Below are 18,044 nucleotides of genomic sequence, written 5' to 3'. Positions count from 1 at the left end.
TAATATGTTTCAGCAAGTTGCCACCATGGGTAAAGATGGCTGATGTTACCACATATACCCACACCTTCTCCCCTAAAAGCAGCTGGTGAAAATTGGGGCATGTATTATATGCAAGGCAAAGGGATCCCTATAGGTCTGAAAATTTGGCAGTGGGGATCCTACTGGCTTGCTACACATGGTGTTAGTGTTGGGATCCCCCAGCCTGCTGTCTAGAAGGCATCATTTGGGGAAAGGAAGTAGAGTCACTGAAAACCCTTGAGCAAACAAATCCTTAATTTGGCATCAGGTCAACTGGATAGAGTAGCTAGCTGGGATGGTTGACAAGTATGACCACATGACTGTGGCCAAACTGGTGGAGAAATTGAAAGACAGAGGTCGAGCAGCTCCAGTACAAACACAAGGCTAATGAGGCCCATTTTGAGCGTCAGCAAGAGCTCACTCTCGAGGCATGCCGTTCGGAGCAATCAGATGCCAGCTGCACCCCCCCCCCCCCAGAATAGACACCCCAGAGGTGTTTCTGAGTAACTCCCTTGACATGGTGACTTGCCAGCACAGCAAGAAGGTGATGGCAGGAGATTGGGAAACCGCCCAGAGTAAGGTAACCCTGTTGGCTGTGGAGGCAGGAGGGAGGAAGGAAGAGAATTCCCCTAACTGCAACAGCCAGCCAGCTGCTGAGGAAACTGGTAACCCTGAGGTCAGGCTGAGGAGCTGCCTTGGGGAGGAGCCCAGTTGGTCAGTGGCAGAGGAAACTGAGACTCTTGGGCAGGAGTTGGGAACCACCTCCATGCAGGAAGGTCTGGACAGGAGCACCAGGACCCCCACTGATTACCTGGCTGGGCCGGAGGAGCCAGAGGCCCAAGGACAGGAGGCCGCCCCCCTGGTGCAGGGGCTCGGCGAGCAACTATTTCCCAGGGCATCCTTGGGGAAAACCAGGAGTAATGGCCACAAACTCCTGGAAGACTCTTTCAGGCTTAACACCAGGAAAAACTTCTTCACAGTTAGGGTGTCCAGACTATAGAATAAACTCCCTCCAGAAGAGGTGCAATCACCTACCCTAGAAATCTTCAAGAGGAGACTGGACAGTCACCCCTCTGGGGTCACTTGACCCCAGTTGTCCTTCCTGCCAAGTGCAAGGGGGCTGGACCCGATGATCTTGCAAGGTCCCTTCCAGCCCCTAACAACCTATGAATCTGAGAGTCAGAGGCAGTGTTTATTGTCACTACTCTGGGAGCCATGGCAGTGAATACTATCATTGCTCTCCCCTGCTGCCAAATTTCTGAATCCATGGGGGAGCTCATGTGCTAGATGACATGGCCCTACCTGCCAAGTCAGACCACTTCATGGGGTTGGTCTGTGGTTGGATCCAGCATACAGCCCTAGATCCTATGTGCTGGGTTGATCCAGTGTGCGGGGGTGGTAGCAGGCTCAGTTCTCTAGCTGCTGCTACTCGGTTTCTACCAGGAAGATGTTTTCGGAAGGAAGCTTGAAGAAGAAAAAGCCCCAAGTTGAGTCATTTTTGAATTTTATATAATTGTTGAGGTCAAATGTCACCTGCATTGAACACCTTCAAGAGTAAATTGGGTGCTTATCTTGCTGGGATCCTATGACCCCAGCTGACTTCCTGCCCTTTGGGTGGGGGGCTGGACTCGATCTTCTGAGGTCCCTTCCAGCCCTAATGTCTATGTTTATGAAATCTACCTGGTATTACATGTGTACGTGGAGTTGTGTTCTAAAGTAGGGTGTAAATTCTTTATTTCCTCTAAAAAAAAGAAAAGTATGTCATTTATTATGAAATGTCACATAAGTTTTATACTTATGCTCATTGACTGTTCTTTGTGTTCTGTTTGTTTGGTTGATTGGTTTCTATTGATGCATTTTTAATAGGAAATCATCCTGAACTTAATTTCTGGATTAAATTTTTCCTTATTTAGGTATACTTTTCATTGTTGACTTATACCTTAAACATAAATAGTCTGTTCAAAATATGATACAACCTGAGTGGATCAAGTGGAAGTATTGGATTTAGAGTCACTTTTAGCCATTATTCATGTAATAACTAGAAATTTAAGCACAGCGTATATGCAAAGCTGGCAGTGGGCTAGGTATGCACAAAAACACTAATGTCAGATGTTTTTCTATTAGATATGCTGTAATGGAAACGGAATCATTTACAGCTGTTAAGAAATATTCCCCATCAGCAGCTGCTATTTTCTTTTTCCCCAAAGAAATATGGCCTATCCCAGTTAGCCTTTAAGAAAAAAAATCATCTAAGAAGTGGATACAAAAAAATCCCCTTTTGTTGTGAGGCAGTTAAGGTTGCTACATATACAACAGGCTCCAGGCAAATTTAGAAGAAAGTGAACGGTTTCTTAACGGTCAGCTTAACTGTCTACACATATGTTGTACTAGACTTACAAGTGTGTGCCTTAATATAACTGTGACTACTCTACAGAGGGCATTGCAACCTCAACTCTGTTTGCAGTTGCCTCAGAGATGCCAGTCTTTTGTCACCACTTTTTAATAGCTCATCTGTATGTTACCCTTTCCCCAAATTACCTTCTCCTAATGCAACCAGCTACTACAGGAAGTACCCCAAACTGTTGGCACAGAAGGGAGATAATTTAGTTAAGGGGTGTGGGCAGAAGTATGAAAAGTGGTAATTGTAAATTGGAGGAGTAGATGGCTCTGTAGTAATTGCTTCCTTGCTTTTGTGGGTTAGTGTCAGTAAAGTAATGTGGGTGTAGCAACCCCTTGTAATGAAGTTCTTGTGAGTTTCTTTCAGTGTTCATTTGTGGAGAAGAAACCAATATTTGTTGTGAAAACTGTTACAAGTGATTCAGTTGTTCTAACCATGGCAAGTAGCCTGTTACTACAGAAGTATTGCATGCCTCTTACAGCATATGCTATCATCAAATATCCTTTAGTACTGCACTTCTGTAGCCAGCAGATTGCATTGTGGTATTGCCCAACCTTCAGATCTGATTCCTCTCCAACATGTCAGGATAGGAACTTTGTTAGCTTTGCTGAGGCAGCATCCCTGCAAAGACATGATTTCCCTGAGCTGGTCAGAGGATGACAGGGCGACCTTGAATCTTTTGTTTTGTAAGACATATTGGAAGTATTATTTTTCTTCTCCTGCCTAATATGAGATCACTTGCATCAGTGAAAAACAATACTATATTAGTGTGAAAATGGATCTTTTTTCCTGGCAGCCTAGGTATTGTATCCTAGCATCCCCATTCCTGTAACTTAATGGCTGGACTTCACATTCTTTTGTGCGGTTTTATGCTCTTCCTTTTCAGTATATACTGCACGGAAAGTATTGAAAGTTGAGGTTCTTTAAAAATAACTTGGATTGGACATAAAAACACAAGGGCATCCAAAACAAAATGCTGAACAGACAGGTCTCAGGGGATCCACATCTTGAGAGAGTCCTACATTCTTTATTTGTTCTCCTGTGACTTGTCAGCTACCAACTGCAGCTGAATTTTGAATGTAGTGGTATGTTGCACTGGTATAACTGAGTAAGGAGAACCAGTGACTATGGCGAAAATTTTAGTATGGCAAGGATGCAACTAGATTAAACAGTCTATTATTAGTCTGGTTATGAAAAAAATGCGTGGGTCCCATTGACCTAAACTTTTGATTATTCCATAACTATATCTCATGCCTGCCGACATTTTTTTTAGAAACCTAGTATTAAGACATGCCGAATGCTATGTGGTTACAGAAAAGTAAGACATTTCTATCAAATGAAAATGAAATCTTCTTACTAGCTTTGTTTATCAATTTCTTAATATAATTTTCTTTGTTTAAACACATTGTTTCTTGATTTTGTTTATTCTTGGAGTAGAAATTAGAAGCTAACTGTTCCCATCAGTCAAATGAATGAATATGTAGCTTAGAATATATTTTGTTGTGTTTCAGTATATACAACTCTGTAGGTATGTTTGGATAAAATATTTGGATCAGCAGTTGCATACATTTCAGGCATTTTTCACCATTGTTCCGCATTAATATTAAGGCTTGTTATAACACTGCAAAGAGTCTGAACAAAACAAGAGCTGGCACATGAAGTGCCTCCACCTCTTTCACAAAGCAAAGTTTTAGCACAGTAATATCCAAATTCAATTTGGACTCTGGGAGAAAAAGCAGAGCAAAGCAAAGAATTCATTTTTTGTTTATCCATTTGTAGGGGAGAAAAACTAATAACTGGGAAAGAAGGGTGGGAACTGTATGTTAATAACTGATACAGTATTTAGTTCAACTCCATGGTTCTAGTTACTTTTTGTCAATTGTGGTTTTATATGTGAATCTTATCCTTACATGGCATAATGTCTCAGTGTTTTCCTGAAGACGCATGTTTTATTTAGAGGCAACAGTGTTGTCAGATTTTCAGTTTTGGTTTTTTTGAGTTTTTTCTTTTAAGGAAAGATAACAATAAACTGTTTCCATTTGAACTTTACATTATGTCATCAGATCTTTACTGAAGAATATGTTGTGGGCTAAGTTGTTGTTCTGAGTATTTCTGTCCTGTTTATAAGCATCCCCCCCTTTAAAAAAGCAAACAAACAAAAAACTAGCTGATGCTCTAAGAAAAGCTCAATGTTGTTGAGTGGTGGATTGCAAAATAGCTTCCATTCCTCTTTCTTTTGCTCCCCTATTTGCAGCATTGGAGAGCTATGACTGCCCTGTTAGGCAGCTTCACTCTCTCCCTGTCATCACATTCCTTTAGGTTTTTTGTTTTAATATGTTGTTCTGCTGCAGTCCTTTTAGTCAAAATGGGTCTTGGGGGCAGAGTATACACATATGTAAAGATTATGTATGGCTGTCATACCTAAATTGAACGATATAGTGTGTAATTTTATCAGACGGAGAAAAATATTGTGAATTAAAAGACATTTGCTATAGGTAATTTCCTTATAAAAATGCATTTAACATTAGTCACACCTAGAAAAAATATTTCAGTGTGTGAGAGCAATTAAACTCATTCCTGCTTTTTTCCCCTCTCTCCTTCAGATAGTCGTTTGGAAGAGATACAGTGACTTTAAGAAACTGCACAAAGATCTCTGGCAAATTCATAAAAATTTATACAGACATACAGAATTGTTTCCACCTTTTGCCAAAGCAATAGTTTTTGGTAAGCTTACTTTCTTTTTGGTTTGCTAAAATTGTTTGATACTAGCTAGTTTGATAATAAATACATGTCAGTGCAGAGTTCCAGGACATACTTTTGTTTCTACTGCACTGAAAATATGCTTTGCTTTTAATAGTCAACATTTAGGCCTGACATGAAGATACCAACGATTGTAAGCATGACTGGGTCATGGTTTGTTGGATAAAAAATAATTATTGAGTTGCATGGAGCTTTACAAGCAGGAAAACACAAGGTCCCTGCCCTCAGCAGGTTCCAATCTATAATGTTAGCTATGTGAGTAATGCTTGCTTGCTGCCAGTAACAAGACAAAATAGTTGCATATTGTTATATGGACATTAAAAGTTATTGTAATTTATAGTGATCCCTTAAAGTAATTATAATACGTTTGTCATGGGAACTCTGTCTTAGGAAATATTCCACATATGAAGTTAATTTCCAGCTTTATTTAGTAATGTTTTTGACATTGGAGTAGTGAATTAGAGCAATGATCTTAATAGAAACATCCTTCATAATAAAAGTAAAGGAAGAAGAGGCTTCAGAAAATATGATACAAGATCTTACTTGCAAATTGTTCCTTCAAGGAAATGTACATTTATAATATTTTCTCTTCCCTGTAAGAAGTATTTGATTGAGAATTAGCATTTAGTATAGTTGATTGGGTGTTTAAAGTAAAATGTAGTGAACTTTTAATAAAGTAGAACAACTGCAGATACTGAGAGCTGTTACACTCGGTCAGAGGTAGGAAAAAAGCTGAATAAAAGAAATTGCTTATAAAGTTAACATTAAGGAATATTGTAGACTGAGGTGCTCTGTTTTAAAGGTGTAATGAGTGTCTTTTTCACAGTAAAGTTACTTGTGTTTTTGGTATGTTAATCTTACTGTAACTTTTCATAGAGGATTCTAAAACACAAAGTTTATGTCATCTGAATAAGTGGATACAGCTCTAAACTTCAGGAGGAGAATAGACCTCATTTTTATATTCTTATATACATGAGTAAGAATAAGCCCCTTTCCTATGTATATTATGTATTACATATTTATTACAGTCTGCTTATAGTAGGAGCTTGTCTACCTCTCTGTTAGACATCCTGCTTTAGTGCTTTATTTCACAACAATCAGTGACAAGATAGTAGATTTCTTACACTTTTGCCTGAAAAGTTAAAGCTTCTGTTCTGATCTTTTTAATTGTATAACTGTTATTTCAACAAGTTTGTAATCAACAGACTGAAGTAGGCCTCTCTCTTTTGTTTTAAGGTAATTATTCCATTAATTCTCTTTATAAAAGAGGTTTTACATGTGGCATCTAGGAATGGTTGAAGCTACCATTGGCATGAGGGCAGGCCATTGTCAGTACTAGATCATTTACTTATCCCTGTTTTGAGCATGAAAACATGTATGTACATGTATGTGATTATATAATGTAATTATTTTGACAGTTTTTAAAATTTGGGGCTTTTAAAATTTAAACATAGTTAAATAGAGCAAATATTTCTGCCACGTTTCATCTGTTAAGTTCTAACACAGCTGAAAATCCAAACCTAAGGTAAGAAGTCCCAAACCATTTAGGTTCCTGTTCAGAAGCAACTCAAGATATGTCTGTGCTGCAGTCAGAGGTGTGCTTGTGGACACACTTGAACTGTTTTGGCTACTGACAGCAGTAAAATTGCACAGCATAGGCTCCAACTGCTGAGTAAATAACTAAGATCCTGAACTGGGTTTCTCTAGCACTTATCTGCATGGTTCCTGTGTAGACAGAACTTAAGTCAGTGGGAATTAGGATGCATCTGTGTTGCATGTGCAGAAGTAAATTAGCCAGCACAACCTTCTTTGTTGGTCCATTTGAAATTGGCTCTGGTATCTCTTCACTATGCTGCAGTTGCTTCTATGACTGTATCATAGCTATACCTCTGAGCGCCTAAGGAGCTTTTGAAAATGGTATCTGTCTACTTAAAAGGAAAACTTTTTTAACTAAAGAAATGCTGTTAGTATAAAAACATGTATTTCTTAGATGGGTTTTATATGCTTAACTAGCCTGGAATGGACATTAGGGAGCCATAATCTGTATAGCTCCCCTATAATTAGCATATTCATCAATTTGGAACTGTGTAAAGTTGGATCTTACATTATTTACATATTCATTGAGGTATTGCTTTGGGAGACTAATTGGAGACTAAAAAACACTTTAAGGCTGTGATTGTTATAATAATTTTGGGATAGCTTTTTTGGTGGCCTCTCTACTTGTGTGAGTCAGATTCTGTCAGTGTCAGTAGAGAAGGAACCCAGTGACTCTTGACTTCAGTCCCATTCCTGATCAGTCTTTCAGGGCAGAACTACCGTGTACCTCAGTTATGTCTTTTCAGAATACACTGCACATTTTTTTTCTATCCTCTACTTGCTGCTGCACAGGGGAAACCTACATTTCAAAGTCAAGCATGTAAATATTGGGTGATGCCAAAATATTAAATATTAAAATATTAAGCCTTAATGCAGGTCTGTTGTGGAAGGCATTATGATCTAGTCTTTAGTTGCATGGTTGTATACTTTTGTTTTTGCCTCTGCTGCATTTTGAGAATGGTTTAGCTGAAAATTTACAAACAAAACTGTTCTTGAGGTAGATACCTGGCACAGAAAAGTGCATGCTTCAGCCATTCCGGATAAAGAGTTTTATAAGCAACTGAAAAAAAGGACTTGTCACACAAAGGATTAAATGACCTTGACTTGAAACAATGGTGTCTGCAACTTGATCTTTGACACTAAACCAGGATGGCATTTAATTTTAACTGGCCATGAGAGATGCAGAACCTGTAACAGATTACCAAGAAAATTGATCTGTGATGTAGATTTTATAGATATCTGTGTAAAATCTTGTAAAATGCAGAGATTTGGGGTTCTCTTCCAAAATCCAGCTAAGGGCCTTGTTACACATTAATTTTAGGATTGTCCCTGGATTGTCCACACATTAACACCTGAAACTAGTTTTAAACACACTTTAGGTTGTTTAAAGTTACACCACTCCAGGGCAGGTTTATCTCTGATCTGTATTACCCAGCTTGTGTTCCATTAATGCATGGCCACTTCCCACAGATGAGCTGCCCAAGTTGCAGTCCTTCAGCATCCAAGGATGCTGTATCTCCTTTCCTGCCCTCCTGTTCTGTGTGGGCAAACTTTCCACCCCATGAACTGCGCTGCTTGGGAGGTGGTTTTGGCATTAAGCCAACTCCCCCTCCTGCTCCTGGGAGTGTGACCTTCCTACCCTCTGGTGTGCAACCTTGTGTAAACAGCCTGCAGAATAGGTGCTAGCTAGGCAGATTGCAGGGTATGGATAGATTTAGGAGTGGAGCCTAGGGTAGGGTGGAGGGGGTGCTGGTGAATAGGGGGCCAGACTGGGTCCCCATGATTTGGGGCTTCCTTCCTGGGGCAGGGACAGTAGCTCCCTGAAAAGCATGTTCCCTCACTTCTCCCACCTCCCAGCCATCCCAGGCACCATAACCCCCTTCCTTTATCCTCCCCCAACAAAAAAACCCTAAATTCCATTTTATTAAAACGTGAGACCTTCTTTATTTACTTCCTCTTCATTTATTTTTAAATGCTTTTTGTTTTACTTTTTTTTATCCTGCAGTAGCTGACTTCCTTCATTTCCTCACCATTTCCTCACTCCCATTTCCTTTTCACCTCCCATTTCATTACCCAGCCCTATCCCATTAACTCTCTACCTCCCAACTTCATGTTCCCACCCCCAACCTATCTCTCACTCACCCCCCGCCTCCCACCTAGAGCAAGGATAGAAGCCTGTCCTGTCGCACTAGCCCTGTCATGGCAACTCACAGCTGTAGCTTCTAGTCTGGCCCCTGCTCACCAGTCCTCTAGTGCCAAGTCATGGCTGCGTAGGTGGGGGGACAGTCAGAGAAGTTATTTAGCCCTAGGTTCTGACTACTCCAAACTTGAGCTAGCACTAACTCTGATCAACATTTGAGCAACTCAAAGTGCAGTGTATATAACAAGACCTTTAGTTGCATCTAGCTTAATTTTATTTTGCTTATCTGTGAAATTGGAGTTAGAGCACGTTACTGCTATGTCAGCACTTGCATGCTGCATAGTTAAGTGAAAAATATTTTATTTGTTTAATCTTGAGTTGACGTCATACCTGACTTGCAGAGCAGAGTGATGATGGGTGGACAAGGCATTTATAAAACTTATATTTGCTGTCTGAGATCAAAATTGAAACCAAAGGTATGGTGGCTCTTAAAGGGTAGGGAAGAGAAGACAGGAATTCTAGTGGTGATTTTCAACCAGGCTGCTGTGGCAGACTGGGATCCTTGAGATCCTGTCAAGGGTGCAATGGGATGCCATGCAGTGTAACTTAGCACCAATAGGTCTGCAGACGTGATTCACAGGATAAACCAAGAGTTTTCACAAAGGAATCTGTAGTGTTAAATACATTCTGGGTTGCTATGGTCTTCCTGAGTTCTTTGCAGCAGAAGAATTGCTCCGTTGTTTTAATGTTATAAAGAAAAAAGTAAAAACAAGGAGTTGGCATTTTCTAAGGATGTCTTGAGTCTAAAAAGATTGCAAACCCATGGCATTAGAGTGTAAGATACCCGAAAATGAAACTAAGATGACATGAGTGCTCTGGATTTGCTAGCTTCTTCAAAACAAGTAATTCATGGAAATCTGGGTTTGTGGCTAGCCATTCTTGCATGAAACTGTGTAAGAGCAGAATTGTGGGTGAACTGTATTCTGAAAGACCTCCTTATCCTATTGTTCTGTACAAACAAAAGTGATACAGTATAGCTTAGAAGGGGAGGGAATCCACAAAAATATTCAATGTAGTTATCTTTTGCTGCTTGTATAAAATGCCTTCTGAAAAAGATACTACATTTCAGTGAGAGAGGAGCAACAGAAAAGCATGGGAAAGGAAGAGGTAATGTAAATCTGAAAAACAAAAAGAAATGAAAATAGCTTATGCTGTCTTTTTGTTCCCATTCAGGCATTTCTTAGAATTATCATAGGCCTTTATCTTCAGAAGGTCAGCTTTGGTTGCTTTTTTAGTGGGGGACAAAGTTAAAAAAAAGTTAGTAGATTTTAAAGTCTTTCAAATGTTTGATAGGCATTTGATTTTAATTAGTAGACTGATTTTTGTGCTGTAAGCGTAACTCTGTTCATTAGTGAAGTCCTTTACTTATCACTTTACCGTAGCAATTTGCAGCGATCTTTTTGGTGATCATGGCAATCTGACCATTTTGAAGCAGTTACTTGTTAACATTGCCATATGTTACTGACTTGTAAAAAATGTATCTATATTAAGAACTTCACCCTATCACTTTACAGAGAATGGCAGATGTTATAGTTTACAAATGACATTTATCAGTTGTTCTATATCAGTAATGCTCAACCTTTCTGGCTGGCTAGGTAGATGAGCAGTGCCCAACCCCTCCATGGGCTGGATCTGGCAGGACTCCAGCCAGCCATGTAGAGTGGGGACGGCAAGAGTGGTGGAAGGGGGCTTAGGCCAGTCTCAGCCTGGCCCTACAGTGAGGTGGGGCCATGATCTGGACCTGATCTGGCTGGATGGAGGGAAGGGGGCATGTCCCGGCCCATAATGAGCTGTGTGGGAGAAGGGGCTGTGGCATAGCTCTGCAGGGGGGAAAGGAGCATGGCATGGCCCCAGCTGTGCTGCCCAGAGGGAAGTGGGCATGGCTTAGCTTCATTTGGGCTGCTCAGGGCAATGGTCCTAGCCCAGCTGTTATCTGTCCTGTGGGGCATATGATTTTGGTAGTAGGGAGGGGTGGCAATACTGCCACTGCTCCCCTACTGCCAAATTTCTTAACCTGTGGGGAGCCCTGTGGGCCAGATTCCAAGGCTCTGCAAGCTGCATTTGGTCCGTGGGCTGGGGCTTGAGCACCCCCCGTTCTAGATTATTTTATTTCTATGCACAGAAAGTATTAACTTGTACACATTCCCAAGTACTTTAGTGTTAATGATACTAAGACATTGAAAACTGTCTGGAAATGGAAGAGCTGTGATGTACATCTGCCCTTAGAATGACAGAAATTGAGAAGTCTACAGAATTGGGTTGTTTGTATTTCATGTAGTGTACTTATTTTTCTGGGCTGTTACAGTAGAGTTGCTTTCATCGTAGGATGGAACCTCTTGGAAAAAGTTCATTTTGATTTCCTGTACTTCACCTGAACTTTTCCTACCCTCCTCACAGAAAAACATTTTGGCACGAAATATGGGAATTTCAAGTGATGATAACAGTGCCAGCTGTTTAAACTTCTTTGAATTGTTATGTGGTTTACTGTTATCTCCTAGTTACTATAATCTTAGCTGGATTATTGGATCTGTTTCTAGGAAATGACCATGCTCAGTCCATACTGTACTGTAAGAATGACTTTGCTGTAATATCTCTTTTGGCTCAGTCACATGCCTAACAGCTTAACATAAATGGACCAATATATAAAATACATCATCTACCTTCCCTACTTACTTTCTACCTCATGAAGAAAAGAGGCATCTCGCTGTTTCTTAAAACCTAAATATTGTTAGCAATGGCTCTGTCAGAGGAATGGTTCAGGTTTGGATTAGATAAAAACTAAATTATGAGACTGGATTAAAAATAGTTTTATATGAGTAGGACAAACTAGTATAAGGTGTTTTCTAGAGGTGCACCGATACATCAGTCTGATATCGGAACTGCACCAATATAAATAAAATTGATCTTATTGTAAAGATATGGTCTGATATTGCCCATAATTTGGCTGATAAATGCCCATGTGTGCAGCCGCAGTGCAGCATGTAGGCAGTGAGGAGCACAGCCCAGCAGCATGGAGAGGAGCGCAGCCTAGCAGGGGCTGGGGCAAGTGAAGCCCACCCGGGATGGGGCAGGCATGCGACAGAGCTGTGGCTCGTTTGGGGGGCGCAGGGAGGTGTGCATGGGAGGGTGGTTTGCACTGCTGTGCACTGCTGGTCCAACGGTCACCCACTCGTCCAGGAGGGCATGGTTGGGGTGGGCATGTGCCCCTGGATCTGCATGGGGCAGGGCAGGGCGGGCTGGGGTTGTGTGGGGCTCTTCCTTACCTGCCCTGTGCAGATCTGGGGGCACTTGCCCCCTCCATGCACTCCCAGATGAGCAGTGGGAGCTGGTGGAAGAGCGCTGGACCAGCATCTCCTGGACCAGCGGTGCATAGTGGCAGAAGCCACCCCCTTTTATCCCCCCCATGTCCCAGTCTGTCCCATGTCCGCTGGGAAGTGCTTGCCCCAGCCCCAGCCCCACTCCTTCCTCACCATGGGGGCCTTGATCTGCGCCCCCCCCTTCCTTCCCACCAGACTTACCAGCTGCACGCAGCTCTTCAACCTGCCCAGCTGGTATCAGAAATTGGATGGGTATTGGCTGATAGGCCTCCTTAAAAATCGGCTATTGGTAATGGCCCCAAAAATCTATTGGTGCACCCCTAGTGTTTTCTGGGGATTTCTGCCACCTCTTGCTTCAGTCATTATATATAGTGGTTTGGTTAACAGTAATAACCTTGTTTTGCAAGTGTGGTGTTTATCTAGTACCATGAAAGTGAGAGGACTTGACAGACTGTGGAGTAAGGCATGGTCACAGCACTGCTACCTGTGTACCCCGCCTGGAATTTTAACTTGGACAAGAGACGTAGAGAGAAGTCAAGACAACATTGATTTAACATCAAAAAGGCCTCACTGGAAAGAATTGTTTGAAGAACAGATAGTCACTTAACCATCTTGAAAAACTGGTAGGAGCTTGGGAGATTGATCAGTATGTAGAAGCGGGACCAGACTGACTTGAGTATGAAAATGAGATGCTGTGAGACAGGAGTGCAAGTTACGAGAGGCATCACTTTAATCAATTTACATGATGGCTATCAGTGTAAACACAGTTCGATACATTGACAGTGCATCAGTTTTAGTTCTAAAGAGATGGTATGAGTTAATGAGCTAAAAACGCAGTAACTACTTTTTCAGTGGGACAGGTAAAATTTGTGGTTTTGTGGATGTTGTAGATTCTGACCTTGTTGGCTGCTTGACAACTTCTCAGCGTTTTCTGTTGCTCCAAATCCAATATTTTGTTGTATTCTGTTTTCAGCTTCTTTTGGTTGCTGCCACTTACTGAGTTCCCTTTTTTGTACTTGCCCCTTTAACTCTGAAACCTGAGCCACTCCACATCCAAGACAATAAATTGTGGACTTGGTTGCTGACTCTGTGTTGGGTTTCCTTATTTGTTAGGTTTTTCTTGTTGTTTCTTTCCTCTAGTTCCTTGTGGGAAGTGTTCACTTGAAGGATTTCTGAAAGGAGTCTTATTTTGATGCTTTTTTGCTTGCTCCTAGCATAAGTGAAATTTCTCTCCATGTTCTATGTAGTTATCTTCAGAGTAAGTTTCATGCTGCTGTCAGGTAACTCTTATTTACTGCCAATGTACTAGGGCAATATTTCTTGGACAGGTGTGCCTCAGTCTTTTGTTTTCATATGTAGAAGCCCTTCCCACCTGTTTTTTCTTTCCAGTCTTCTGTTAATGTCTATCCTATTTATTTTGAACATGTAACCACTGTACTTACCCAAATCCAAAGTGACGCCCCAATAATTAGATTCTATACATGGAAAATACATAAACTTGCTATAATCTTCCATTTATAAAATCTTAATTATTGGAGGATTGTCTTAAATTCACCCCCGACGTTGCTGCAGGGAGGCATGCACTAGGGGTCAGTGGGGGGGGGGGTTCAAACAGCTTGCCCCTGCAGCTTGCTTCTCTCCCACCTGCCTGTCTCATTTTCCACCCCCACCCCTTACCTTTGCTCCAGTGCGGGCAGGCTCTGCCTCTGTTCCAGCCTGGGGCATGAAGTGTGGCCCCATCCCAGCCCCATAGCAGCTGTGCAGAGCCAGCACCACTGCTTTGGGGTGGGGCTGGGGCTATGCGCTGTGCTCCAGGCTGCAACGGGGATGAAGCCTGCTAGCACAGAGGAAGAATGAGGGGAAGAGTGGGGAGGGGGGTGAGATATGGGTTGGGTGGGGGGGAAGGGGCCTGAGACTATGGGGGATATAAGCAGCATGGAGGAGGAGATTGGGGAAATGGGTGGGGAGGAGACAGGGGAGAGGGCCAGGGGCCTGAGGCTGTAGCTGGAGAGAGGCAGGGGGTGCAGAGGTGGCAGAGGGCAGGGCATGCAGCAGCTGTGGCTGCATCCCTGGTCTGCAGTTGGGGCTGGAGCCAGAGTGCAGCAGCTGCCTGACCCCCTTGCTGCCCTATATCAATTCCAAGATGAGGGCTTTACCTTGTCCTGGAACTGAGTAAATACAGTATGTATTTCAGATGATATGGTAGCTGTGACATAGCTGGTATGAAAGGCTATGGGCATTTGGGTTCAGTTGCATAGTATATGACTATAGCTAGAGGCTAGACTGTCCTTTTTCTGGGAGAAGGAGCGGAGTGGAGAGGAAAACTAAGCAGAAGCTTTAGGGTTCTTCCTTAACAGCTCTCCTTCTATGGAAGAGGTTTGGGGCACGGAATGGGGAAATGGTAAGGGAAAAAATGCAGATGTTGGAGGCTGTGTTGCCTTCTAACTCTAAACTTTTTGTATCTATGGCGAAAAAGCACACTTTACCATATGGATCAGGAGCTATCCTAAGAACATGGTTTTTTTTGCCTGGCGGCTTGGCTACACTGTTGAAAGCATCTCCTTAAAGCTTCCACAGAGGGCACCTGGGAGCCCTATTACCTGTTTTCTAGATTTATTCATTTTTTTTTCTTTTTTTGAGAATGAGTGGAAAGTCCTCAGCTCCTTACAGGATTAGGGCCCTAATGAAGACTGACATTGACAGGCATATTGTCAAATTGTTCACGTATCATTTACTTTCAGATATCTGTGGACATACGTTAGCGTCTCTTGGCTAATGAAGAGTGTTGCCTTGCATATTTTTTAGGATGAGAGAGCCAAGGTTTCCTGTTGTGACTGCCAGCTTTCATCATTTAAGTGGTTTGCAGAAGACAAGACTCTAGGGACAGTTAAGAATAGGAAGTGTGAAGATTGCCACAGTCTCCTGAAGCATTTGAATGACTCTCATAGATGCGGGGCATTTTCTTCAGAGGATTTTTTTTTGTACTATAATTGTTATAATTATTTTAAAGCATGTCAATCCATATTTCTGTTCCAGGGAGATTTGATGAAACTGTGATTGAAGAAAGAAGACAATGTGCTGAAGATCTGTTGCAGTTTTCTGCTAACATCCCTGCACTCTATAATAGCAAGCAGTTTGAAGACTTCTTTAAGGTTTGTTAATATTGAGAAAATACCAGTGGAGTCTCTTCTAAATAGCTGCCTAGCGATACAGAATTTTGCTGCTGTTGCTCACTCACTCTAAACTTTCTAAAGTCACTGCAAATTTTTCTACTGACTCAAGCTGTGTACCTGGAGCTTAGTGAATAGGAAATGTTCTATAAGTTCCTGTTCTATAAACTGCAAACATGCGGGAGAAAATTCAGGGCAGGAGATTTGGATTTTCACTGACTAACATACAGGAAATCTGGAGAACAAAACCAGTACTTATTTGTTCCAATATGTTCTGGAGCAAAATAATTGACTGTTTCCATATTTTATGAAGCTGATACACTTGTATCCAAAGGAAAATTAGACTTCTTTGTATCAACCTATTATTAGGAATTGTACTGGAACTCTATAACAGCAAATTACATATAGGGAACAGGTTGCAAATATAATATAGAGTTAGGAACATGAAAAGTATTATGGTAACCAAGTGCTAGAGTGTAGATTTAGAGCTATAACTTGTGTAGGATTTTTTTTCCTAATAAATTCTCAGTGCTTTCACATAGTTATTCCATCTTCAAAGCACCATACATACAGTAGCTAATAAAAATAAATGTTTAAATAATTGATTTATTGGATTCTATGGGTCCTGAATCCTGCACACACTTAAAAATCAAGGCTTAGGTGTTTCATGTGTTACTAAAGATAAAAATCATGCTTAATATATGGGAATTTTATTATTTTTTAAGTCTTACGATTTTTTAAAAATGTTTTAGATTACTACCAGTTTAATATCTTTTCAGCTTTGGCAGTGTCAATTGGACTGTTTTACTACTTAGATTCTTGTCTTGCAGCTCACACTGCATTTGTGTTTAGGTTAGAATTTTTCATTAATTGAACAAAGCCTAAACAAAACAGAAATATTTTCTTTTTAGAAAGAATCAGAACAAAAATACTCCTTTGTTAACAAAACTCATAGATCATACTTAAAGTACATGAAAATCCATGTTATGGTAAAGCTGTTTCCAATTTAAACCTTACTCAGGGTTTAATTCTGAGTTTAAATTGCCATAAGATGTCAGTCTTTGTTTTTAGATTTCAGTAGATTTTCAAAATACTTTATTTATGGATTTGTCTACATAAAAATTGTGCTGGTATAACTCTCCTATTTGCATACTCTTTCAGTATAAAAGCATATATCTCTTAGTTTCACTTCTTTTGCTTTAAAAGCAGTTAAGCTAAAGGAAAAGGGTCCTTTTTTCAGCTGCTTAGTTGTATCGGACACTGAACAATGTCTTGTGTAGAAAGCTTTAAGATCTGGCCAGTCACTAGTTCTTGTTTACTGCTACATCAGGGTTGCTTGTTCTCTCCAGCTCCATACAATAATATTTCTGCTGGTTCTTCACCTATGCAGGGTCTGTTAGGTAAGTGTGAGATGCACAGCTTCATTGCACAGGTCTAGAAATGGCCAGAGGATTTATGTCTGCACATTGCTGCTGTAAACAAGCTGGATAGTTTTGTGTGGATGTATGTACTCAACTATTTCTGGGGCAAACAGTATTATATATGTCCTATTCTGATTTAGCTTTGTATGTCAGGGGAGCTGAGCCTCCACCCTGTGGATCAGGTGTGGCACATCAACCCAGGTAAAGGCTCTTTCTACTCTTCCTTCATTTCCCATGCAACTGAGTTGAGAGACAGGGGAAAGGAGGGTATGAGCAGCAATGGTTCTCACTCCTGCTGACAGGCTGGCAAGGTCAGAGCTTTCATGCAGCTCTGGAGTCCAGGAACTGGGTGTCACTGCGTTTTGGCTTCTTATCCCTCTCCCACTGAGTTCAAAGGCAGGGTAAAGAGGTGATGTGCAGCAGTGGCTGTGCTCAGCCCCTTGACTCTGGAGCTCCATGAATCCTCTGATATCACTGGCATATCAGTGTGGGTTCTGACTGGAGTCACAGTTTTTGTGCAGCTCTGGAGCCCAGAAGATAAGCACTGCTGCCACTACTGCTCATCACCCAGCATGAAAACTGTGGGTTCACCCAGAGCCCGGGTTAACATGCCAGTGAGCTCAGTGTTTTTGTGGAACTCCAAGTCCAGGGGCTGAGGGCCATTTTTGCTGCTCATCTTTTCTTTTCCCTGCAGCTGGATTCAGTGTGGGAGAAGAATTTTCTTACTAGGAGGGTATTAAAGCACTGGAACAGGTTACCCAGAGAGGTAGTGGAATCTCTATCCTTGGAGGTTTTTAAGACCTGGCTAGACAAAACTTTGGCTAGGATGATCTAGTTGGGGATGGTGCTGCTTTGAGCAGAGGGTTGGACTAGATGACCTCCTGAGGTCCCTTCCACCTTAATTTTCTATGATTCTAAGGTGAGGGGGAGACAGAGAGCAGTAAGGGCTCAGCCCCTGCACTCCAGCACTCCAGAGCCCTGTGAAAACCTTGCAGCTGGAAAGGGAAAGGCAGTGACTACACAATTATGAACAGCACAGGATTGGCTACAGCACCAAAAATAAATAAATAAATATGATATTTTAAAGCCACACTGCTCTGTGGCAGAGCATGATCTCACTCTACTGTGACACTAGCAGGGCACTGGGAAGTGCAGGGAGCTGAG

At 41.6% G+C, this 18,044-nt stretch overlaps 1 protein-coding gene across 3 annotated transcripts in view; it reads left to right on the top strand.

Annotated features, from left to right (window-relative positions):
- Nucleotides 1-18,044, top strand: part of RPS6KC1 (ribosomal protein S6 kinase C1) — a 137,358-nt gene that overhangs the window by 15,565 nt on the left and 103,749 nt on the right. For all 3 annotated transcript variants that reach the window (XM_090049065.1, XM_090049074.1, XM_090049083.1), the window contains 2 exons: nt 5,020-5,140; nt 15,326-15,441. In XM_090049065.1, coding sequence (XP_089905191.1) covers nt 5,020-5,140; nt 15,326-15,441 — 237 coding nt within the window. The remainder of the gene's footprint in view (nt 1-5,019; nt 5,141-15,325; nt 15,442-18,044) is intronic.

The sequence above is a fragment of the Crocodylus siamensis genome, chromosome 1 (assembly GCF_052110815.1).
Source record: "Crocodylus siamensis isolate JL-2025a chromosome 1, ASM5211081v1, whole genome shotgun sequence".
Classification (NCBI taxonomy): Eukaryota; Metazoa; Chordata; order Crocodylia; family Crocodylidae; genus Crocodylus; species Crocodylus siamensis.
The sequence above is the reverse complement of the archived record's forward strand: the minus strand, read 5'-3'. Positions and strand labels throughout refer to the sequence as shown.